General features: G+C 37.8%; 2 protein-coding genes across 2 annotated transcripts; both read right to left on the bottom strand.

Annotated features, from left to right (window-relative positions):
• Window positions 1-300: 300 nt before the first annotated feature.
• Window positions 301-4,158, bottom strand: LOC115956896 (MAP7 domain-containing protein 1-like). The gene is made up of 4 exons (XM_031075164.1): window positions 3,875-4,158; window positions 3,464-3,773; window positions 992-1,153; window positions 301-582 (listed from the first exon to the last, which is right to left on the bottom strand). The coding sequence occupies exons 1-4, from the start codon at window positions 4,156-4,158 to the stop codon at window positions 301-303; spliced, it is 1,038 nt and encodes a 345-aa protein (XP_030931024.1).
• A 6,296-nt stretch (window positions 4,159-10,454) lies between these two features.
• LOC115957777 (50S ribosomal protein L1) lies at window positions 10,455-18,020 on the bottom strand. Its single transcript, XM_031076099.1, has 10 exons — window positions 17,336-18,020; window positions 17,100-17,177; window positions 14,523-14,564; window positions 14,330-14,432; window positions 13,693-13,757; window positions 13,562-13,606; window positions 13,359-13,466; window positions 13,171-13,258; window positions 12,419-12,465; window positions 10,455-10,798 (listed from the first exon to the last, which is right to left on the bottom strand). Exons 1-10 carry the CDS (start codon window positions 17,939-17,941, stop codon window positions 10,721-10,723), a joined length of 1,260 nt encoding a protein of 419 aa, XP_030931959.1. The 5' UTR covers window positions 17,942-18,020; the 3' UTR covers window positions 10,455-10,720.

Here is an 18,020-nt window from a genome sequence, read left to right as displayed (position 1 = left end):
TTCTCAGTATGAATTTATGATCATTTTCTTTACTATTTACATGTGTTTAGTTTATCTGAATTAGCAAGCAACATCATTAACCCTAAGCCTCATCAAAAGGCAACACAACAACTACACCAATCAAAGGATAAATTGTGCAGGGGAAAGAAAGATTCATGTAGTAAAAGTGAAGTCGTTTCATTGAGTAAAAAGAAGGTACATTGTATACAATGACAAATTGCCATTACAAAAAAGACAATACGAAACAAAAACTACAAAAAGAAAAGAAAAATAATAGAAAGGAAATAAAATCCTAAGGGTCTAGGCCTTGGTAGGAGGAGAAGGGTCTTCTTTCTTGCTTGGCTGAGGGGCAGGAGCATTTGTGGCCTTAGGATCAGCCTCCTTGGATCTTGCCTCAGCTTCTTTCGCTTTAACTGCAGTGTCCTTGGCCTCAGCGACATCCTTGACTTTGGTAGCATCTTTAGCCTCTAAGGGGGGCTTAACCTTCTTACCCTTGCCTTTGTCCTTGGCCACCTCAGCTCCTTGGCCTTGATCACCAGCTTGGCCGGATCCTTTGGAGGCCTCAGAGGGGGGAAGAATGGCCTGAACAGTCAAGGACTGCTCAGAGGACTCTAGGGCAAGGGTAGAGGGAGATGGGAGGGCGGCTGGTGCTTCACGGATATCAGGATGATAGTATACCTTTCCAGGCTACCTCCACTCCGAGGCAACAGGGACCCCTGCAAGGTTAAAAGCCTCTTTCTAGGTCTCTTTGCAGTAATCCCTGCATATCTCGACCAGCTCCTTAGCAAGCCGGATCTTGGTTTCTTCTACCCCGAGATTGTAAGATGCTTGCCTCGAGGCCTCAGCAGCTTCCTCGGCTGCCCGAGCGGCTGCTTTGGCCTTCTCCACTAAGGTCCAAGACCAGCTGCCTCTGTGTAGCGAGCTTTATCTCAGTGAGGTAAAGCTTTTTGCGCTGGTCTTCAACCTAGTCCTGGGCGCTCTTCAGCCCAACCTTAGCACTCCTTCTTGCCCTCTCCTCAGCAGTCAACTTGGCAGCCAACTCCAGTTGCTCTTGCTTCAAGGCTCCCAAGGACTTCTTAGCCTCAACGCGGGAGTGGGCCTCAGCCCTAGTCTCATTACGGGCATCCTTGACCCACTCCTCGGCCACAAAAACCTGCTAGGTGACCTGCACAAAGACAACAAAGGAATCCCACGTTATAAAATAAAAAAATAAAAAAAAATAAAAAAGAAGAAGAAGAAGGAGAAAAGAGATTGAAAAGGGCAATTTAGCATTTATCTAAAAGATTTGATGGTGAACTTACCATGGCGAGATCCCTCTTCAAGGACATGAAGATATCTGGCTACCTTATATGTCTTAGAGCCTCCATATCTTTAGGCAAGAGAAGGGGTTGCTCCAAGGCTTTGGCAATATAGACTGAATGTCCCCTCTAGAACTCCCAGACAGAGACGTCCCATTGTGAGAGACCGCGCCTTCGGCCCGTTTTTATAGGATGTTAGGCTAAACCCACGTGAATGGGTGGAGTCGTGTTATTGCCACTCAAAATGGAGGTTCGACTAATTACATTTTTCCCTTTAGATTAAGAGTTTTACAATGAAGTCGCCACTTATTTAATTATTGGGATAAATAAGAAAACCAAAATTAAAAAATTCTTCATTTTATTAATTTTCAATTGAATTTACATTAATCATAGGAAATTACATGGTTTTGGTCCTAGATACAATCTAAGATAAAGCACATAGCTTTGTTTCCTAGTTACAATCTAGAAATCGAAAATTACATGGATAAGCATTTACTCTACTAACCTTTGATCTAAATTCAGAGGCTATGTTACAAAGTGGAAAGGTGTTAGGCACCCACCTTACCTGGTGAAACCGATCTTCTAGACTATGGTGGCTAACATTCATATCACATCATTTAATATGTTATCAATTAATTTGCATGTTGAATTTAATGTGTGTACATGTGATAAACCCTAATTCAATTTATTAAGTATTGCATTTGGATTGAAAAATAAACTCTAGTGAATGTGTGTGGATGGTGATATCCTAAATTTAAGAATTTAAAAGAATTATTAAACAAACATCTTTTTCATGTTTTTTTATGTGGATTTAAGATCGAAACTAGTGTTATGCATGAACATGTGATGAATAACCAAGAACATATGAAGAACACATAAGAACATTTAAGAACATTTAAACATATTCAAAAGAATTTAAATAGTTACTATTATACTTTAATCCTAAATTCTCATCATGACAATACAAAAAACAAGTTAGGGAAAATGATTATACCTTCATGCAAGATCCATATGATGAAGGAGGAAACTCTTGGTAGAGGTTTTAAGGGTGGAGGAAAAGAAGAATCAGGAGAGGAAGAGTGAGTCTCACTCAATACCTTGAGTCTTAGGAAAACAAAGATATGACAAGACTACTCAACTTCATTAAAACTCAAGAGAGGGGAAGAGAGGGGTTTTTTTTTTTTTTTTTTTTGTCTTTAGGAATGAAGGAGATGAGGAGTTTATATAGTAGTGGTGGAGGAAATATGAATGGAAGGTCATTTAATGAAGGTTGACAAAGAATCATTAACCTAGACCTCATTTTAGCCTTAGGGAAAATCTGGTGCATTAAATGAAAAGATTAGTGGGAGTGAGGAGCAAACCAAAATTTGGTTTTCCCAAAGCTGTTGTAACATCCTGTAGAGCCAATTTCGAATAATCATATCTGACTCAATTCTAATCGGAATTGTCTCATTCTTGTACTCAAATTGAAGCCCCGGATGTCTAGTTTATGAGAAAATTAATCTCATTCACTGATTTAAAATATTCTGAGAGATATCGATGAAATGGTGAGCAGAGGACATTTGTTAGAAAATGATTTCAGCACAATTAACATTAATAGATCCCAAATTAGCTCCCAATTAACATTAAATGGCTCCAATCACTCTCATTTCAGATTTAATTGGTTACAAGTTTATCCTAATTAAAAGATAATTGCACAAATTACTCATTGAATAATTAATATTTAACTATCTAGTTAATTAGGTGTGTGTAACCCTACCATAAAATGTAGTCCTAAACAATCAAATTATGACACATTATCATTCTCCAATTTATTGTACTTATAACTAATTGAAATCAATTGTTCATAATCATATATAGTTGGACTCAATTTGTGATAGTGCATCTCAGCCATTAGAACTTGATTTGATGATAACTTTCAATCTGATGGTCTGATTAGGACTTATGACCAGTCGATTTGATCGTTACAACATCAAGATCATTTTGGTGAAATGAGATTAATGATCTAGTGACCAGAATAAAGATGCATATTTTCAATGTAAAATTACCCTTTTACTCTTCATGTGAGATTAAATGCGGATTGCAAAATGGGATATCAACACCCATGGGATGGCAGCGCCATCCTGCTCTAACCGAGGAGCCCAAGTGTGCTGTTGTCAGTGCACCTCAGCCCCACTTGGGTCCTCCCTACTTTCCACAGAGGAAGCTCGTTTGTCCTTAGCAATCTTTTGCTGTTTGGCCCCCTTCTGAGGGACCATCGCCCCTTCCTCCAGTTCTTGCTCCTTTCTCTTCTTCTTTAGGTTAGGAATGAGAAGTAGGTCGAGCGTGGTTATGGGAGGAGAAGGGGGAGGGGGGAGATTTGTAGGATCCTGGGATTTGGGGATCTCCTTGGACGACGACCCCTTGTTCCGTCCAGCCATTAGATCCCTTAAACCTTTTCTTGGATTCAAAGACATCAAGTCTTCCTCCTTGGAACTGCTATCAATCTCAGCGATTATCAATTGGGGGGAGCGAGCCACTGAGGCTTTGTTGAGCTCACCCTCGGAATCTGGGATCTCAACGAGTTCCTCTCGCACCTCTTCTTCTTCCTCGAGTCAGATTGATCAATTCCCCACTCAAGGGATAAGCGCGAGGAAGTAGTCTCTTCCCTTGGGGCTGCTGCTTCGGGGAGAGAACGATGGAAGGGCAACTTGACGGGTGGAAGATCTCTTCGGGCCAGAAAGCCGGGAACCGAGACATCGATCCTCTGTAGCCGAGGGTCACCTGCCTTGATGGCGTCGGCAATGTCCTGGAAAGCGTCTAATAGCGGCTCAAAATCAAGGATGAGGTGGACTGCTCTCAACTGCCCGTCCTCACTCATGAACACCTCGGACCTTAGGATTTTGTTGAGGCCTACGATGTTAACCAAACTAAGGCAAATTTATCATCAAAGGGAAACGAAATGCAAAAAGGAAGAATAGCAAAGTTGAAAGAACTAAATCCCGTTTCATGGGACCTAACCCTAAGGTACCCACCTGGCTCTCCCTCCCAAGTTGGGTAGTGAAGACCATTGTGCCATTCCCTAGAGGAAATTAGGTAGTTGTCCTTCAGGCCCTTGTTGGACATGGGAAGACACAATATAAGCCTAACAATAGAGGACCTAAACTTGAAGTAATACCCCGAGTCGGCAAGTGAGTGTCACTCATACATATGGACGACATCGTGCCAGGTGAGTGCCAAACCCATTTGCTCATTGAGAGCATCAACACTACCCAAGACTCTAAATAGGTTGGGCGCACATTGGTGAGGACACAACCTATGGTAATGCAAGTAATCTCGGGTCACCCTACCTATAGGAAGCATCATTCCTCCTTTTATGAAAGCGATCATAGGAATGACGACCTCCCCTTCTCTCCTATCTGTGACTATCCGGTCTGGAGCACAATACCACAGGGCTACCCCTTGCAGAATGTGGAACTTAGCCTTGAAGCCCTCCATACCGACGGGAGAATCTACGAGATGCTTGAATCTACCCATTTAGTTAAGCTAATAGGAAATGGGCGAAGTTTTCAAGGAAAGGAAATAAAGAAGGGAAGGCTGAGAAGACTGGCCGAGGAGAAAAGATTCTAAAAAAGAAGAAACTTACGAGAATGAGCACGTGTTGCTTCTGATACTTCTTAAAAGTTTAAACTTTTTAAAGAAAAAGACTTGGAGATTTTAGAAGCTTGGGAAGCTTTTGAGGTTTGAGAGTTACGAACTTCTGGAAAGCTTGAGAGTTTGTAAAATGAGGGGAAATAACTCCCCCCAGGCGCCTTATATAGGAGGCAAAATTGGGTGGGAGTTATCCCGCTCAAAATTCAAGGAGAAATGCTAGCCATAGGATCCACATCTCACCATTGAACACCGGGAACATAGCGTCGCCTGGAGCATTTAATGAGACTTCGCGGGCTTCGAAGCGTCAAGAACAGTTATAGGATTCGCAAAACGACGTTCTCACGTGTGAAAATCAAAGGAACATGAGGATTTTACTTTTCAAAACATCAAAACCCCACTTTTCTCCTCAAATAGGAAGAGAAAACCGGAGTTTTGAGAGGTTATTGTGGGGATGCAAGCCCAAGTATATATTGGGCCTTAGGCATTGTCCGAGGAGGCATAGTGATCCGAGAACAAATCAACAATGAGGAGGGAGTAAGACTTTGAACTTCACAAGTAAACTATGACTGTAAAGGCTGGGAAAGATAGGCCAAAGAGGAGTATCTCCTCAGCTAAGCGAAGGAGGGGTCAGGAGGAGAGTTCTATTATCCAGAGTGACGTTCCAAGAAGTTCTGTTGATAAGGATATGTACTGTGAACGTACAGGACAAGATGGAAACTGAGAAATATCTAAGGAAAAACTGCTACCACCGCATTGAACGCTCTGTAGCTAACCCTTTGACCGCATTTATGTGGAAAAGATTCCTGAACAGTGCTGCCTTAGCCATCTTAGCTCACAGAGGACTTGTGAGGGTGTTCGATAGGATAGGCACTCAAGTAGTGGCTTGGACAACTGACAAGTGGAAGGCCAGGATCATTCAAAGAGAGGTATATAATGTATGAGATCCCTAATGAGGAGGAGGTAGGGAAATTTAGAGAAAAACACTATAACAATCAAGAACTACACTTGTAATCACATTTGAGAATCAAGATATAAGAGCTGATCTCCTTGGACTGAGCCGATGACGATTTTCTTTAGTTTGAACTTGTCTATTTTCATTTTCTTGTCATCAAGCCTATTTTACTTATTTTCTGATTCATTAAAGCCCAGTTCAAACTCATTCTCTACAAATTTATTGTATTGGACCTTTTGGACCAAAGTCCATCCACCCTTTGGGCTAGGGACTCAAATCCGGTCCATACAGTATTTTATCTTAAATCATACTCTTTATTATTTATTTTTTTTAATATAGAAAAATCACACTATTACTTTCTTAATTGACATTCAAGTCATGCTTTCTTATCGGTGCATTAGTCGCTTTCCTCTAAGCATTACGAAATCATCTTTAAGAACTCTCCTACATCCTTTCATCAATAGGGCTATAAGAGAATTTCATCATTAGAATCCTACTGATATTTTTAATCCCAAAATAATAATAGTAACATGAACCAACAGTGCCCAGCTAACGTGTAGACTATGTTGTAGGGGAATTAACCCGAAATTCCCAACCTATGAGAAACAAAAATAGAGAAAACACACGTTAAAGAAAAATAATCACACGCACAAGACAGTATTTATATGGTTCGAGAATTTGCCTATGTCCACGGAGTTACAGGGATTTCACTATCATCTGGATCAAACACAATTAGGCTCCACAAAGCCCAACATATATGTTATGCCAAATATTGATTTTGTCCCACCTGATTTCATATCATTCAACATTAACCAACCATCCCAAAATAAAATGTATACACTGCATGATATCCCAAGTATTTTTGTAGTCAAATGAAATTTTTTGGTATTTTCAATGGAATTTTTTGGTGTTGTCAATGAAAATGTTCAGGATTCTAATCCCATTCTCCTACTTAAAATTTATCAAAAATATAAAATAAAATTCATTTTGTTCCCCATGTTTTCATGCCAACATTCATCAAAGTTCATCCCACATGCTAATGCTAATTACGCCATTCATGCTAAAATGTAGGCACAACAGCCCAGGGCGGCTCAACAGTAGAAGCAACTGATGCCATTGCCTAAGGCCCCCAAGTGCTAGAAGGCCCCCCAAAAAAAAATCATATCAACAAATTAAATTTAAAAACATAATCTCAAATATCAATTAATACTTTTCCAATACTGTATTTAAAAACCCAAAAAAAAAAAAAAGGACCCATAGAAGAAAATTTTGGATTATTAATTATCTTGGAGAGTTTTAATTAAGCCCCAAAATTTAGCCAATACATGTAAATTTCAATCTCAATATGCGGGTATTTTGTTTGACTCTCTCTTTCAAACGGTCAAAGTTCTTTAGAATTTTGATTAATTTGAGTCTCCTAGACACACTAAAAGGTAAAAAATAGACCAATCTCTTTCTCTATCTCTCCAAAACTCCAAAACTAAAATTGATTACCTGAAAAGGCTCCCAAAGAATCAAAAATTGCCGCTAGGTCTTCCATCTCTACCTGAAATGATAGTCAATTACAAGTTGCTCTTTAGGCAATTGATTGTCCCTTGAAGAGGTAAAATAAAGTCTCTCCTTTTCCAAATTTTTTCTATCTTTTTTGTGGCATAGCTTTCTTATTTTACTTACTCTAGACTCCTCTAGTGATTGTATTACAGTGACTACACTCTTCTAGATCTATCGTTTTGTTCTTTTTATCTTTCTTTTTTAATTCATAAATTCCCATTTTAAATTATAAAGAAAAGTCTAACCCTAAACTATGTAGCCACTTGATTCGTTGTTTCTTGGTCCAATTAGGCGCTCTTTATTAGTTTATGCATTCATTTAGTTTTTGTTTTTCATATTTTATTTTTTGAAAAGTGTTTATTCTATCTGATTTTATTAGATAAATCTGTGAATTTGGATACAAAACTTTTAAATTGTTTTAAAAACCAAATCTCAAAAAGATCTCTAGATTAATTTGTCACTAGATATTAAAAAAAATATATAACTAAAAATTCAGGTCAAAGTCTTATAAATGAACAACAAATTTATAAAAGAGTTAAAAGATAATGAAATAAAACAATAAAAAGATAACAATGATATAATTTCACTTATTATCAATTAAAAAGAAGATTTAAAAAAAAAAAATTGAATACAAAAACTTAATTAATAATTTTACACCATAAAAAGTAAGAAAAATAAAATTTTAAATAAATATATTATATATAAACTAGATATTTAAACAATAAAAAAATAAAAATAAAAACCCAATTTAAAAGTTTCGCCTAAGTCTCAAAATACCTTAAGCCAACCCTGTAGCAGCCTTAAAACAAGATTTGTCCGCTATATTTTGTCGCAACTATTTCTTTTGTTCCACATGTTTTCATGCAGACATCAAACCATGTTCATCCACGTGCAAATGTTAATTATGCCATTCGTGCTAAAATTAAAGTGTATAAGAGCATTCACACTGGCACTACCATATGCCATATGTTGGCAAATTTTACCATCAAAACACAAAAACCAAGCTCCATCTAGTATGCTAATTGTAAATTTTTTTACAATACTGCTATAGTACCATCTTATATGTAAGATGGTAATGAAGCAGCTTGTATTTATTTTTTGCTAATTTATTCTCTCTCCTCTAGCTGTCTCCCACTTTGTCTCTCCGTCTCCCACATCTCTCTCTCATTTCTCTGCCTCTTCATCATTCTCTCTTCAGTCTTCAGGCAATCAGGCTTCATCACTTCATCACTGCACTCTTCATCGCTTCGGTCTTCACTCTTCACCATTTTCTTTATTTTTTCTCTTGTTGCCTACCAATCTTCGCCAACCCATCTTCGATCTTCGCCAACCCCTCGGTGGTTATGAGTTGTTTGTGGGTTTGGCTGGGTTTTGGGTTTGATGGGTTCGGGTCTAATGGGTTTCAAGATTGGTTTGTTTTGGATTGATCGGTGGTTATGATTTGTTGATGGGTTGATATGTGGTTAATGGTTGTTAAAGGTTTTGGTTGCGAAATCGGCATGGGTCCAGTGGTTGCAAGATTAGCGTGGATTAGCGTGGGTGGTGTTGGTCGTGGGTGATGGATTTTGGCCATGGGTATGGGTGGTGTTGGGTTTGCTTGCTAATGGGTTGGGTTTGCTTGCCGTGGGTGGTGTTGGGTTTGCTTCTTTTTCTGGTGGTGGTGGGTTTGATGAGTGTGGGTGTGGTTGGGTTTGTGATTGATGGTGGTGGTTTTAATCTGTGGTGGTTTGCTTGTGGCAGTGGTGGTGGTGGTGGGAGCAAGTGGTTGCAGTGAATGGTGATGGATTTGGAATATCTTATTTTAATGTGTTGTATGGGAAAATAAAAGTTGGGAAGTTGAGTGAATTATAAAATGGTATGGTATAAAAGATAAAGTAGATTTTGAGATGATAAAATAAAATAGTTCGTAAATAGCGGATGCGAATGCTCTAAGGAAAGCCATATCGATTGGACTATCAAGAAATAAATGCAAGAGATACAGAGATTTAAGTATTTGGTATTATGGATTCCGGTGTGATCTATTCCTCATTTTCCAATCCTCTTTTATATAATGGACTTGACATCGTATAATTGTCATCTGATTGTATCATTCCATTTTCCAAACTCTTGGATTCTTGTACTTTTCCTAATTCCCTAAATTTCTAATATGTAAACTTGAAAAAATGAGAAAAAAGTGATGAGTTGTGCATGCAGAAGAACAAAATAGGAAGGCCTTCAAAAACGTATTTCAATTAGTTTTGCAAGGCCCAATCCCTCTAATACTTTAACTAGAGTATATCAATCACACCAAAAAAAAAAAAAAAAAGGACGAGTATTTGAGGGGGGGAAAACAACTAGATAAAAAAGGCCATAAGGCTTGCATGCCAGAGAAGACATGATTATGTATATGAAAATGATAACCAAGATGTTTTCTACATACGTAAAATCATTAATGAAAATGAAATATGACAGTGGAAGTAGTAGAAGTATGAAATCTAATGACACATCAATATCAGTGATACGAAGAGTCGAAGAGCCAAAGATGAACAAAGCCTCTCGATACTCTGGACCCAGGAACAAATAGCTGGGATGACAAAAAATTTGGGTTTTTTATTATTATTATTATTATCCAGAATCTACAAAAGCAACACTCAAAAATCCCATCCCAACCCTAGTTGTCAAGACGGGTATTTTTTTTTTCAGTAACCTGCAGTTTTCTTACCCCCTCCCCCCAAACGGTTCTTATTTTTCCTTTTTTCCTTCCATTTGTTGGTAGTAGCCAAAGGAGAACTTTTCCCTTCCATTTGTTGACATTAGCCAAAGGACATTGAAACTCCGTGCATACATATGATTAGAATAGGCACCCCATCATACATATTATCAAGAAACAACTAATAAATTTGTTAGTTATCAAGAAACAAACTTCGTAATATAGAATCAGATAATCAGAAGAACTAGAACTTTCTGATTGAAATTTTCCCTGATGCAGTAAGTGAAAATCTTGGAAAATTGCGTTATAAAAGGAAATAATGCAACTTCGATTGAGCTCAGTAAGACAATTGAAGAATGATAATGATAACTATAATCACAAAATTGAATAATTCTAATGATACTGCCCAAAACCATATCTAAAATTGGTCAAATAACCAGCAGATTACACCCAAGGAAAAAAAAGTACTAGTATTCCTAGCCAACAATAAACTATTCTTACATAATTTTATGTAAAAACCTTGCTCTGTAAGAGAGGGAGGGAAACCTCACTTTGTGAAAGGGAAAAACTTTAACGGATGCTGGTACCATCACTCGATCAGTTAATGTTGACTTTGTGGAAATGGTCTGCAGCTTTGGATAATGACTGTATTGAAATAGGGAATCCCGGACCCATCTATATATAACCAACAGAAAGTATTACTTCAAAAACCGTGTACAAACAAAAGTATTAGTATAAATTACCTTTAAACTGTATATTCAAGGGAGATTTTACATTAAACCTCATAATTTCAAAAGTTTACAAATTACATATTTTATTTATATTTTTTATAGGAAAATAGGGGGAGGCGTTGGTAAGGCTCAAACCCCAGTACCTAGGCATCACAAGAGGTGTTGGAACCACTGAGATATCCCTCGAATCCCACAAATTACACCTTATATTTTTGCTATTTTCAAATTGAGCCCAAGTTATTAAAATTAATTTAAAATTTTGAACTTTTTGGGTTTGATTGAGGTTTCAAATTAATGCAATTTTTAAAAGTTAGGGGTTTGGTTTGAAAGTAAAGAAACTGTGATGTTCAATTCGTTGTATGATAGATGACTATAGGGTTTAAGTTATAACACTCAAGTTCTAAGTTTAATCTGAAAAAATAGGGTTTGATCTAAAACTAACCCTCAACTTTTTTTTACTGGTTAGATAAATACCCACCTAGTAGGTCTTAAACCCATGACCTCACCCTCAAACCAATTATTATGAGAGAAGGAAATGCCGGTTAAGTTATAGCTCATTGGCAAAACTAGTCCTAAACAATAGGGTTAACAATGTAATTTGCCAGAAGTATTTAAATAGCAAGCATGACAACAACCATCCAAAAATCAGATACCATATGCATCTAGGAAGCATCTATCTCTCTCTCTCTCTCTCTCTCTCTCTCTTATAAATTACACATACATCTAGTGGATTTTGAACTCACAACCTCACCCTTCACTAATTTTTGTGGAAGGAAGTGTCATCTAGGCCTGAGCTTATTGACAAAGTAAATGGAGCAAATTGTATGAGTATTTACTATTATTAAGCCAACCTTCTAGCTTATTTTATATTCATAGTTATGTTAGGTGATGAGAGATTTGAACCCTGGATGTCTTCATTGGGAACACCAGGTGGTACCAATTGAACTACAAGGCTTTTGGCAGTTTATTTTATATTTCTTATATGTAAGCCAACCCTCTAATTTAAAAGTCAAGACATCTACAGCTCCGATTTTCTACAAACTTCAGCCTACAAGAGCAAGAAAGTAAAATAAAACAGGAGAGATGATAACTTTAATGGAGATCATAGTTTATTCGACTTAGAGTTAATTTCAGCTATCAGCTATCTACCCTCATTATAGAATCACTTCAATGTCTACACTAAACTAGAAGAATTTTCAATTAATACCCTAATTTGAGACTAGTTTGCAATGTCTGCCTCATCATCCAAAATTAGTATTAGAATTTTCAAATTCATGGGTTTGTTGGGTGGTGGATTGCACTAACATGTCAAAATTAATAGATTAACATCTAATTGCATGCCTCTTTTTAAAAATAGAAATGGAGAGAGAAGAAAACTAGGATAAACTTTAAGGCAAATATCCAGCAAAAGAAGTTTTAGTGTTTCAAAACAAATTTTCTCTTCTTTCCTTTGTTATAATCTTACTGGAAGTGGAATATATGAAAGGCGTTTCAACGTATGCATCATGAAAAGGAAAGCCATCATCAACAGCAAATTAACTAAGAAAAAGGATTATGAGCTTACAGTGCTGCATATATGGAAGGAGTTCACATATCCAGCATACTTCGAAGCTGTCAAAAAAGGAGGGTAAATATTTAATACGAACATGAAAATACAAAGTTCAGGCCATCTCACCCAAAATCTATACACCAAATTCACTCTCCACTTAAAAGAAAAGATCTCCAAACAACTACATCGACCTTCTGTAACTAAAAAGCCTCTTTATTTTTTGGCGGTCCAAGACTTCAGTAGCCCTTCCCTATCACCTTGAAAAATGTTACTTTTTTTTTTACTGGATAAACTGTTGCTAATAGCAAATCATGCCAGAAGCATTTTAGTGTCTTTAAAACAAACTAATGCCAGCCAACAAAAAACTAAATTCTCTTTAGCAAATGAAAACTTGCTGACTCATTTGTGAATTTGTGTCATAGGTTCACACATTCATTTAAATTGTTACTGAACTTCTACAAGATCAAATAATTACCACTTAGAGTGGACTAGGGAGCACACACATCAAGCCTAAACATGCTTGGTCTTGGGGGTTTGTTTGTTAATTGAGCCAGAACATCAGTATCACATTTCCTTTATTTATTTAACAAGCAAAGCACTGCTTGCAGAGCTGAGCCTGAATAGGTTAAGAGCCTTAGCCCTTAGGCAGATGGAATGCACAAATATGTGAGACAAAATAAGCTACTATGTGAAATTAATGTCACCTTTATTCACTCTTGCCCACAAGAAACAATTATCAAGCATATACAATAATGTAAGATACCTACCCTTTTTTAAGCTTGCAGGTTTTGCAATCAAGAGAGCATTCATAAATGCACCAATATTTTCACGTAAAGACTCTTCTGCAAAACTTGCCTGTAGGCAACATTGTAATCGAATAAGAATGATGAAGTCTTATAAAATAGCATTCCTGTTAAAATGAACCTTTGTATTCTAAATCAAGAAAATAAGGCACCTTCCCAAGTCCCACATGCACGATTGATGTTTTGTCCATTTTAAAATGAATACGACCAAGCCTTGCTGCCTTTATTGCCCCAGAAACATCACTAGTCACAGTACCAGACTATACAACATATTAGTACAACCAAGAAATATTCAATACAAGTCATTTACAGATCTATGCATTGAATTAGAAAACAAAAAAAATGAAATACTCACTTTACGGTCTGGCAATAGATGCCGTTCTTTGAGAAAACTTGCTATCTGCAAAACAGTAAAAGTATCCATTTGAATCAAAGATCCATTAATTTGACAAATCACAGCCTACAAACCAAACAATCTTTAATAACCTTATTCAGACGCAGCACCAATTGAGGCGTTGCGAAACACTTGTCGACATTAAACTTATTACTACCTGCGTAATACAAGGTAGGATTATGAACCCAAATCAGAGATTGTCTACAGGTTAAAACATACATCTTGAATAAAAAATAATGTACCAAACAAGGGTTGAGAGAGGGTATTTATTTTTTCTTTTGCACATGTGGTACTCTTGGAGCATAGTTATGTAAGAACAGTAATATTTAATAAACACAAGGTAGGATTATGAACCCAAATCAGAGATTGTCTACAGGTTAGAACATACATCTTGAACAAAAAATAATGTACCAAACAAGGGTTGAGAGAGGTTATTTAATTTTTCTTTTGCACATGTGGTGCTCCGGGAGCATAGCTATGTAAGAACAGTAATATTTAATAAACACAACCAGTGCAGAAAAAAATGGGGGGGGGGGGGGGGGGAGGAGGAAGAGGAGGGAGGGAGGGTAAGAAGCACAAAAGGAATGTCAGCTTGGAGAATGAACAACATAAGGAATGCATTTGAAATATAACCAAGAACTAATAAGCTTGAAGGGATGATGTAAAATTTTATTTTACATCATAGTAGTGAAACAGATCAACATAGTACTAACGAGATTAGTTCATTACTTGCAATTTCCTCAATAAGTTCAACACCACCAACAATATCAGCTCCTGCAGCTCTAGCTTCATCTGCATCTGCCCCTTCAGCAAAGAAAGCCACCCTGACAACCTGAAAAATGAAAATGATTATGCAACAAACCAACCACAACAAAGCATATAAAATAGCACCTTATTGATCTAGGATAAGTTTGGATTATACCTTTGCAACACCATGAGGCAGAATCAAACTACCATGTACTATCTGCACTTCAATTCAGATAGCAGTTAGTTGAATCTTCAAGGAGTAGATTGAAAATTGAATACAATAATGCCATAGGAAAATTTAAGCATCCGAAATCAAGAAGATAAACAATGACAAGTCTTTCAGGTTTGGTTTGAGGATCCCCTTTCTGAAATTTTAAAATTGACATGATGAACAGAAGAGAAAAGATCAGAAGCCAGAAGAATTGGTAAAAGGAGAGAATTAGATAAATCTACAGTCTCCTAGACAAGCCTAGTGTGTCTAGTAGCATATCCTGAATATATAAAATAGGTTGAGATAATATCAACCACTCCAAAGTTAACAACTGAGTCTCAGCAATCTACAGACATTGGTGTGGACAGAATTATAACATTGTTAGGACCATGTTAGAAGCTCAATTGGGTCACTAATGGCTCAAAAAACTCAAGACTTGAAATCACTGATCCTAAGTGTCAAACAGCACTTTAGGAAAGAAGCCTAGCTGCTGATCGGCAGTCAAAGCTTCATAATTGGCACTTACTTCTGGCATCATGTGCCAATTGGCACTTAATGATCGAATCGATCCCCTTTTTGCATGGCTGCTTAATATCACTCTCATGCACATGGCTAAGTAGTACCTATCAAAAGAGAGATTCCCTAGTAGCAATCTTATTATTGGAGAAGGTGACTCTCTCAAATAAGTCACAACCCATTCAATCCACATCATTCTCATGCAAGTACTGAATCCGAATCTCATCTCCATCCAACCCTAGCATTCCCTAAACACCGACTTTTATGCATCCATCTTCAAGAACCTTAGAAACCTTTTCATATCCGAAACTCCCAGCCCTTGACACCAAATTCCAGCCACTCAATCATCAAGAACCAGAAGCCCTCATCAATGAACACTAACCCCAAGTATGTTTCTAACAAATATCTTGGAAAAAAGTTTTCCTCCAAATTAGTTTGGAGGAACTTCCTCAAAGCCACTAAGTAGCATTCTCTAAAACTGCACACGTCCTTGGGTCATGTGGATGTTACGAGTTTCTAATGGACTTAACCCAATGATCTCTAATAAACTACCTTATTCTTTTCCTTTTCCTTCCTCAACCATAAAAGCATCCCCAGCTTGCCACTATGCCATACAATTACAGCCTTTGATCTCATACCTCTGTCCTACATTGCCAGACTCCCAACCAGCCAGCTCAATTCTAAAGCCATTACAGTAAGTCCTTGATGCTATGCAAGCCTTCTACCTAACTATTAAGGGCACTATTGATTCTGGCTGGGATTCCATGGTTCTTTTTAGGCAACCATTCTTTTATAATAAAATTTGTTATTTTCCATTTAAATCTAGGAAGCACAGACAGTTCATATTAGCAGTCACATCCCTATTGGACATGTATCTAATATGGATACTCTTGGATACCACATGATACTTCTTTCACTTATTTATTTCTCTCTGAAATTAACAGCTTCTTCAGCTGAGTTTGGTACAACTATTTGACAATGGATTGTTTGAAAAATACTATAGTTTAAATAATTGCTAAATCAAAATGGGTTGGGTTGTTTGAAAATGTCAAGAGCGTTTGATAATAATTTGGGAAAAAGTGTTGTTCCTATAATCTATGTGTTTTGCTCACCGGTCTAATAGTGTTGTTAAAGGATCAAATTACCAAAAACAAACACACTACTATCTAATAAGTTCCTTTTTCTTTTCTTTCTTTCTTTTTTTTTGGGGGGGGGGGGGGGGTGTTGGGGGGTTGCCTTCATTTTTATACCGACAAGAATGATTATTATGTATTAACTATTAAAATAATAGAATACAAACCAAAAGAAAAACAAAGTATTTGATACAGAAAAGACAGTACCACAAATACTGGCGACTATATAAGATAGGAATTAATAGATGCACTAGAAATTTCTTTTTCTCTGCATTGGCCCCCACTACGCTCATTGCCTGAAATCCTCACCCCACCTTCTCAAAGCAATTCCACCCCACACACACACAAAACGGCCCTAATCTTCTTGACCCTGCAATGCAAGATGGACCTAATCGACGAGGCTGACAAGTCCTTTAACTCCCCAACTTAAACCTACATGCACAACGCCAAGGCCATATTAGCCACTCCCGCTGACTTGTGGTGTCTCATCAAACCATAAAGAAGGGTAGGATTATGTTTCTAAGCCTTTTATGCGGATATTTAGTGTAATACAGTTAAAGATTTTGGTGAAATGTGTAAAAAAATATTGAGAATCGTGAGGTGGGTTTAAAGCCTAAAGGGTGAGGATGTTTTCTTCATACAGAAATTCCATTAGTTGTTGCTGTTGCACACCAGCAGAAATTTGGTGTTTAAGACATCTTAACAGTTTTAGAGAATGAGACCTGTTAGTTTAGAGGAAAACATGGGATTAATACAACATCCCACTGTTATATTCGAACCACTTCAGAGCCAAATATATTATCAACCATTCCAACAATTTGGCATCAACCATTCAGAATTACTTCAACAAGACACAAAATTTAGTCAAGTCTCAGACAAAACCAGCACAGACCTGATCAGTTCGCTCTTTCTTAATAGCCAATCTTACATGTGCTTCAATAGTTTCATCGAAATTCTTTGTGGCACTAGCCTGAAAAATAACTAGAAACATCACAAAGATTTTAGCAATAACGTTTTTTTTTTTTTTTTTTGGTGACTAATTGTATCATTTATCAAATATCTTAACAAACATTTCCTACATTTCTGAAATGAAAAAAGATTAGAAGCTTATTGTGGTTGTACGCTGACCTTGACAAGTCGAATAGCCTCCACCAAATCAAGAGGAGCAGGCTTTTCCTTGCTCTCCTTCTTCTTGATGAGCATTGGAAAGGGGACAGCCACGTTCTCTTCCTCTGAAACCCTAAAAACCCTTCTCCTCATTATTCCTTCCGCTTCGATTCTCCTTCTCTCCCTCTTCATCTCTTCGTTGCTCTCCAATCTCTGCTCCTTATTCGCTCCTTCTCCATCGGCTGAGATCTTATCCTCGGGAAGTGGAGCCACGCGAGAGGGGTACGAGACCGGGGATATGTTGGGCACGTCCTTGACGTACCGGACGTCCTCGCGGGTCCATAACGACGGCGTTTCTTGCTGCTGCGGGTTGCGAGGTTGTTGACGAGGCGGGAATGGTGGTGGCGGTGATGGCGTTGGGGATTGGTCGGGAGTGGAGGGGTCTTTGGGTTTTACGGTGTAGGAGACTGGTTGGATGGGTACGGTTTGCGAGGGTTTAGCTGGAGATTCGGAGTTAAGGTTAGGATTTGAGGAGGAGGAGGAAGAACAGAGGGACCGGTGGGGGAATGAGGGTTTGGAGAGGCAATGGCGGCGAGCTTGGGAGAGAAGAAGCTTGAGGGCTGCCATTATTGAAAGTGTGAGTGAGAGGAAGTTGGGTTTTTGGAAATGGGGTTTAGTGACTGAGCATATAGGTTTTGGGTTATGG

This window comes from Quercus lobata, chromosome 8 (genome assembly GCF_001633185.2).
Source record: "Quercus lobata isolate SW786 chromosome 8, ValleyOak3.0 Primary Assembly, whole genome shotgun sequence".
Classification (NCBI taxonomy): domain Eukaryota; kingdom Viridiplantae; phylum Streptophyta; class Magnoliopsida; order Fagales; family Fagaceae; genus Quercus; species Quercus lobata.
The sequence above is the reverse complement of the archived record's forward strand: the minus strand, read 5'-3'. Positions and strand labels throughout refer to the sequence as shown.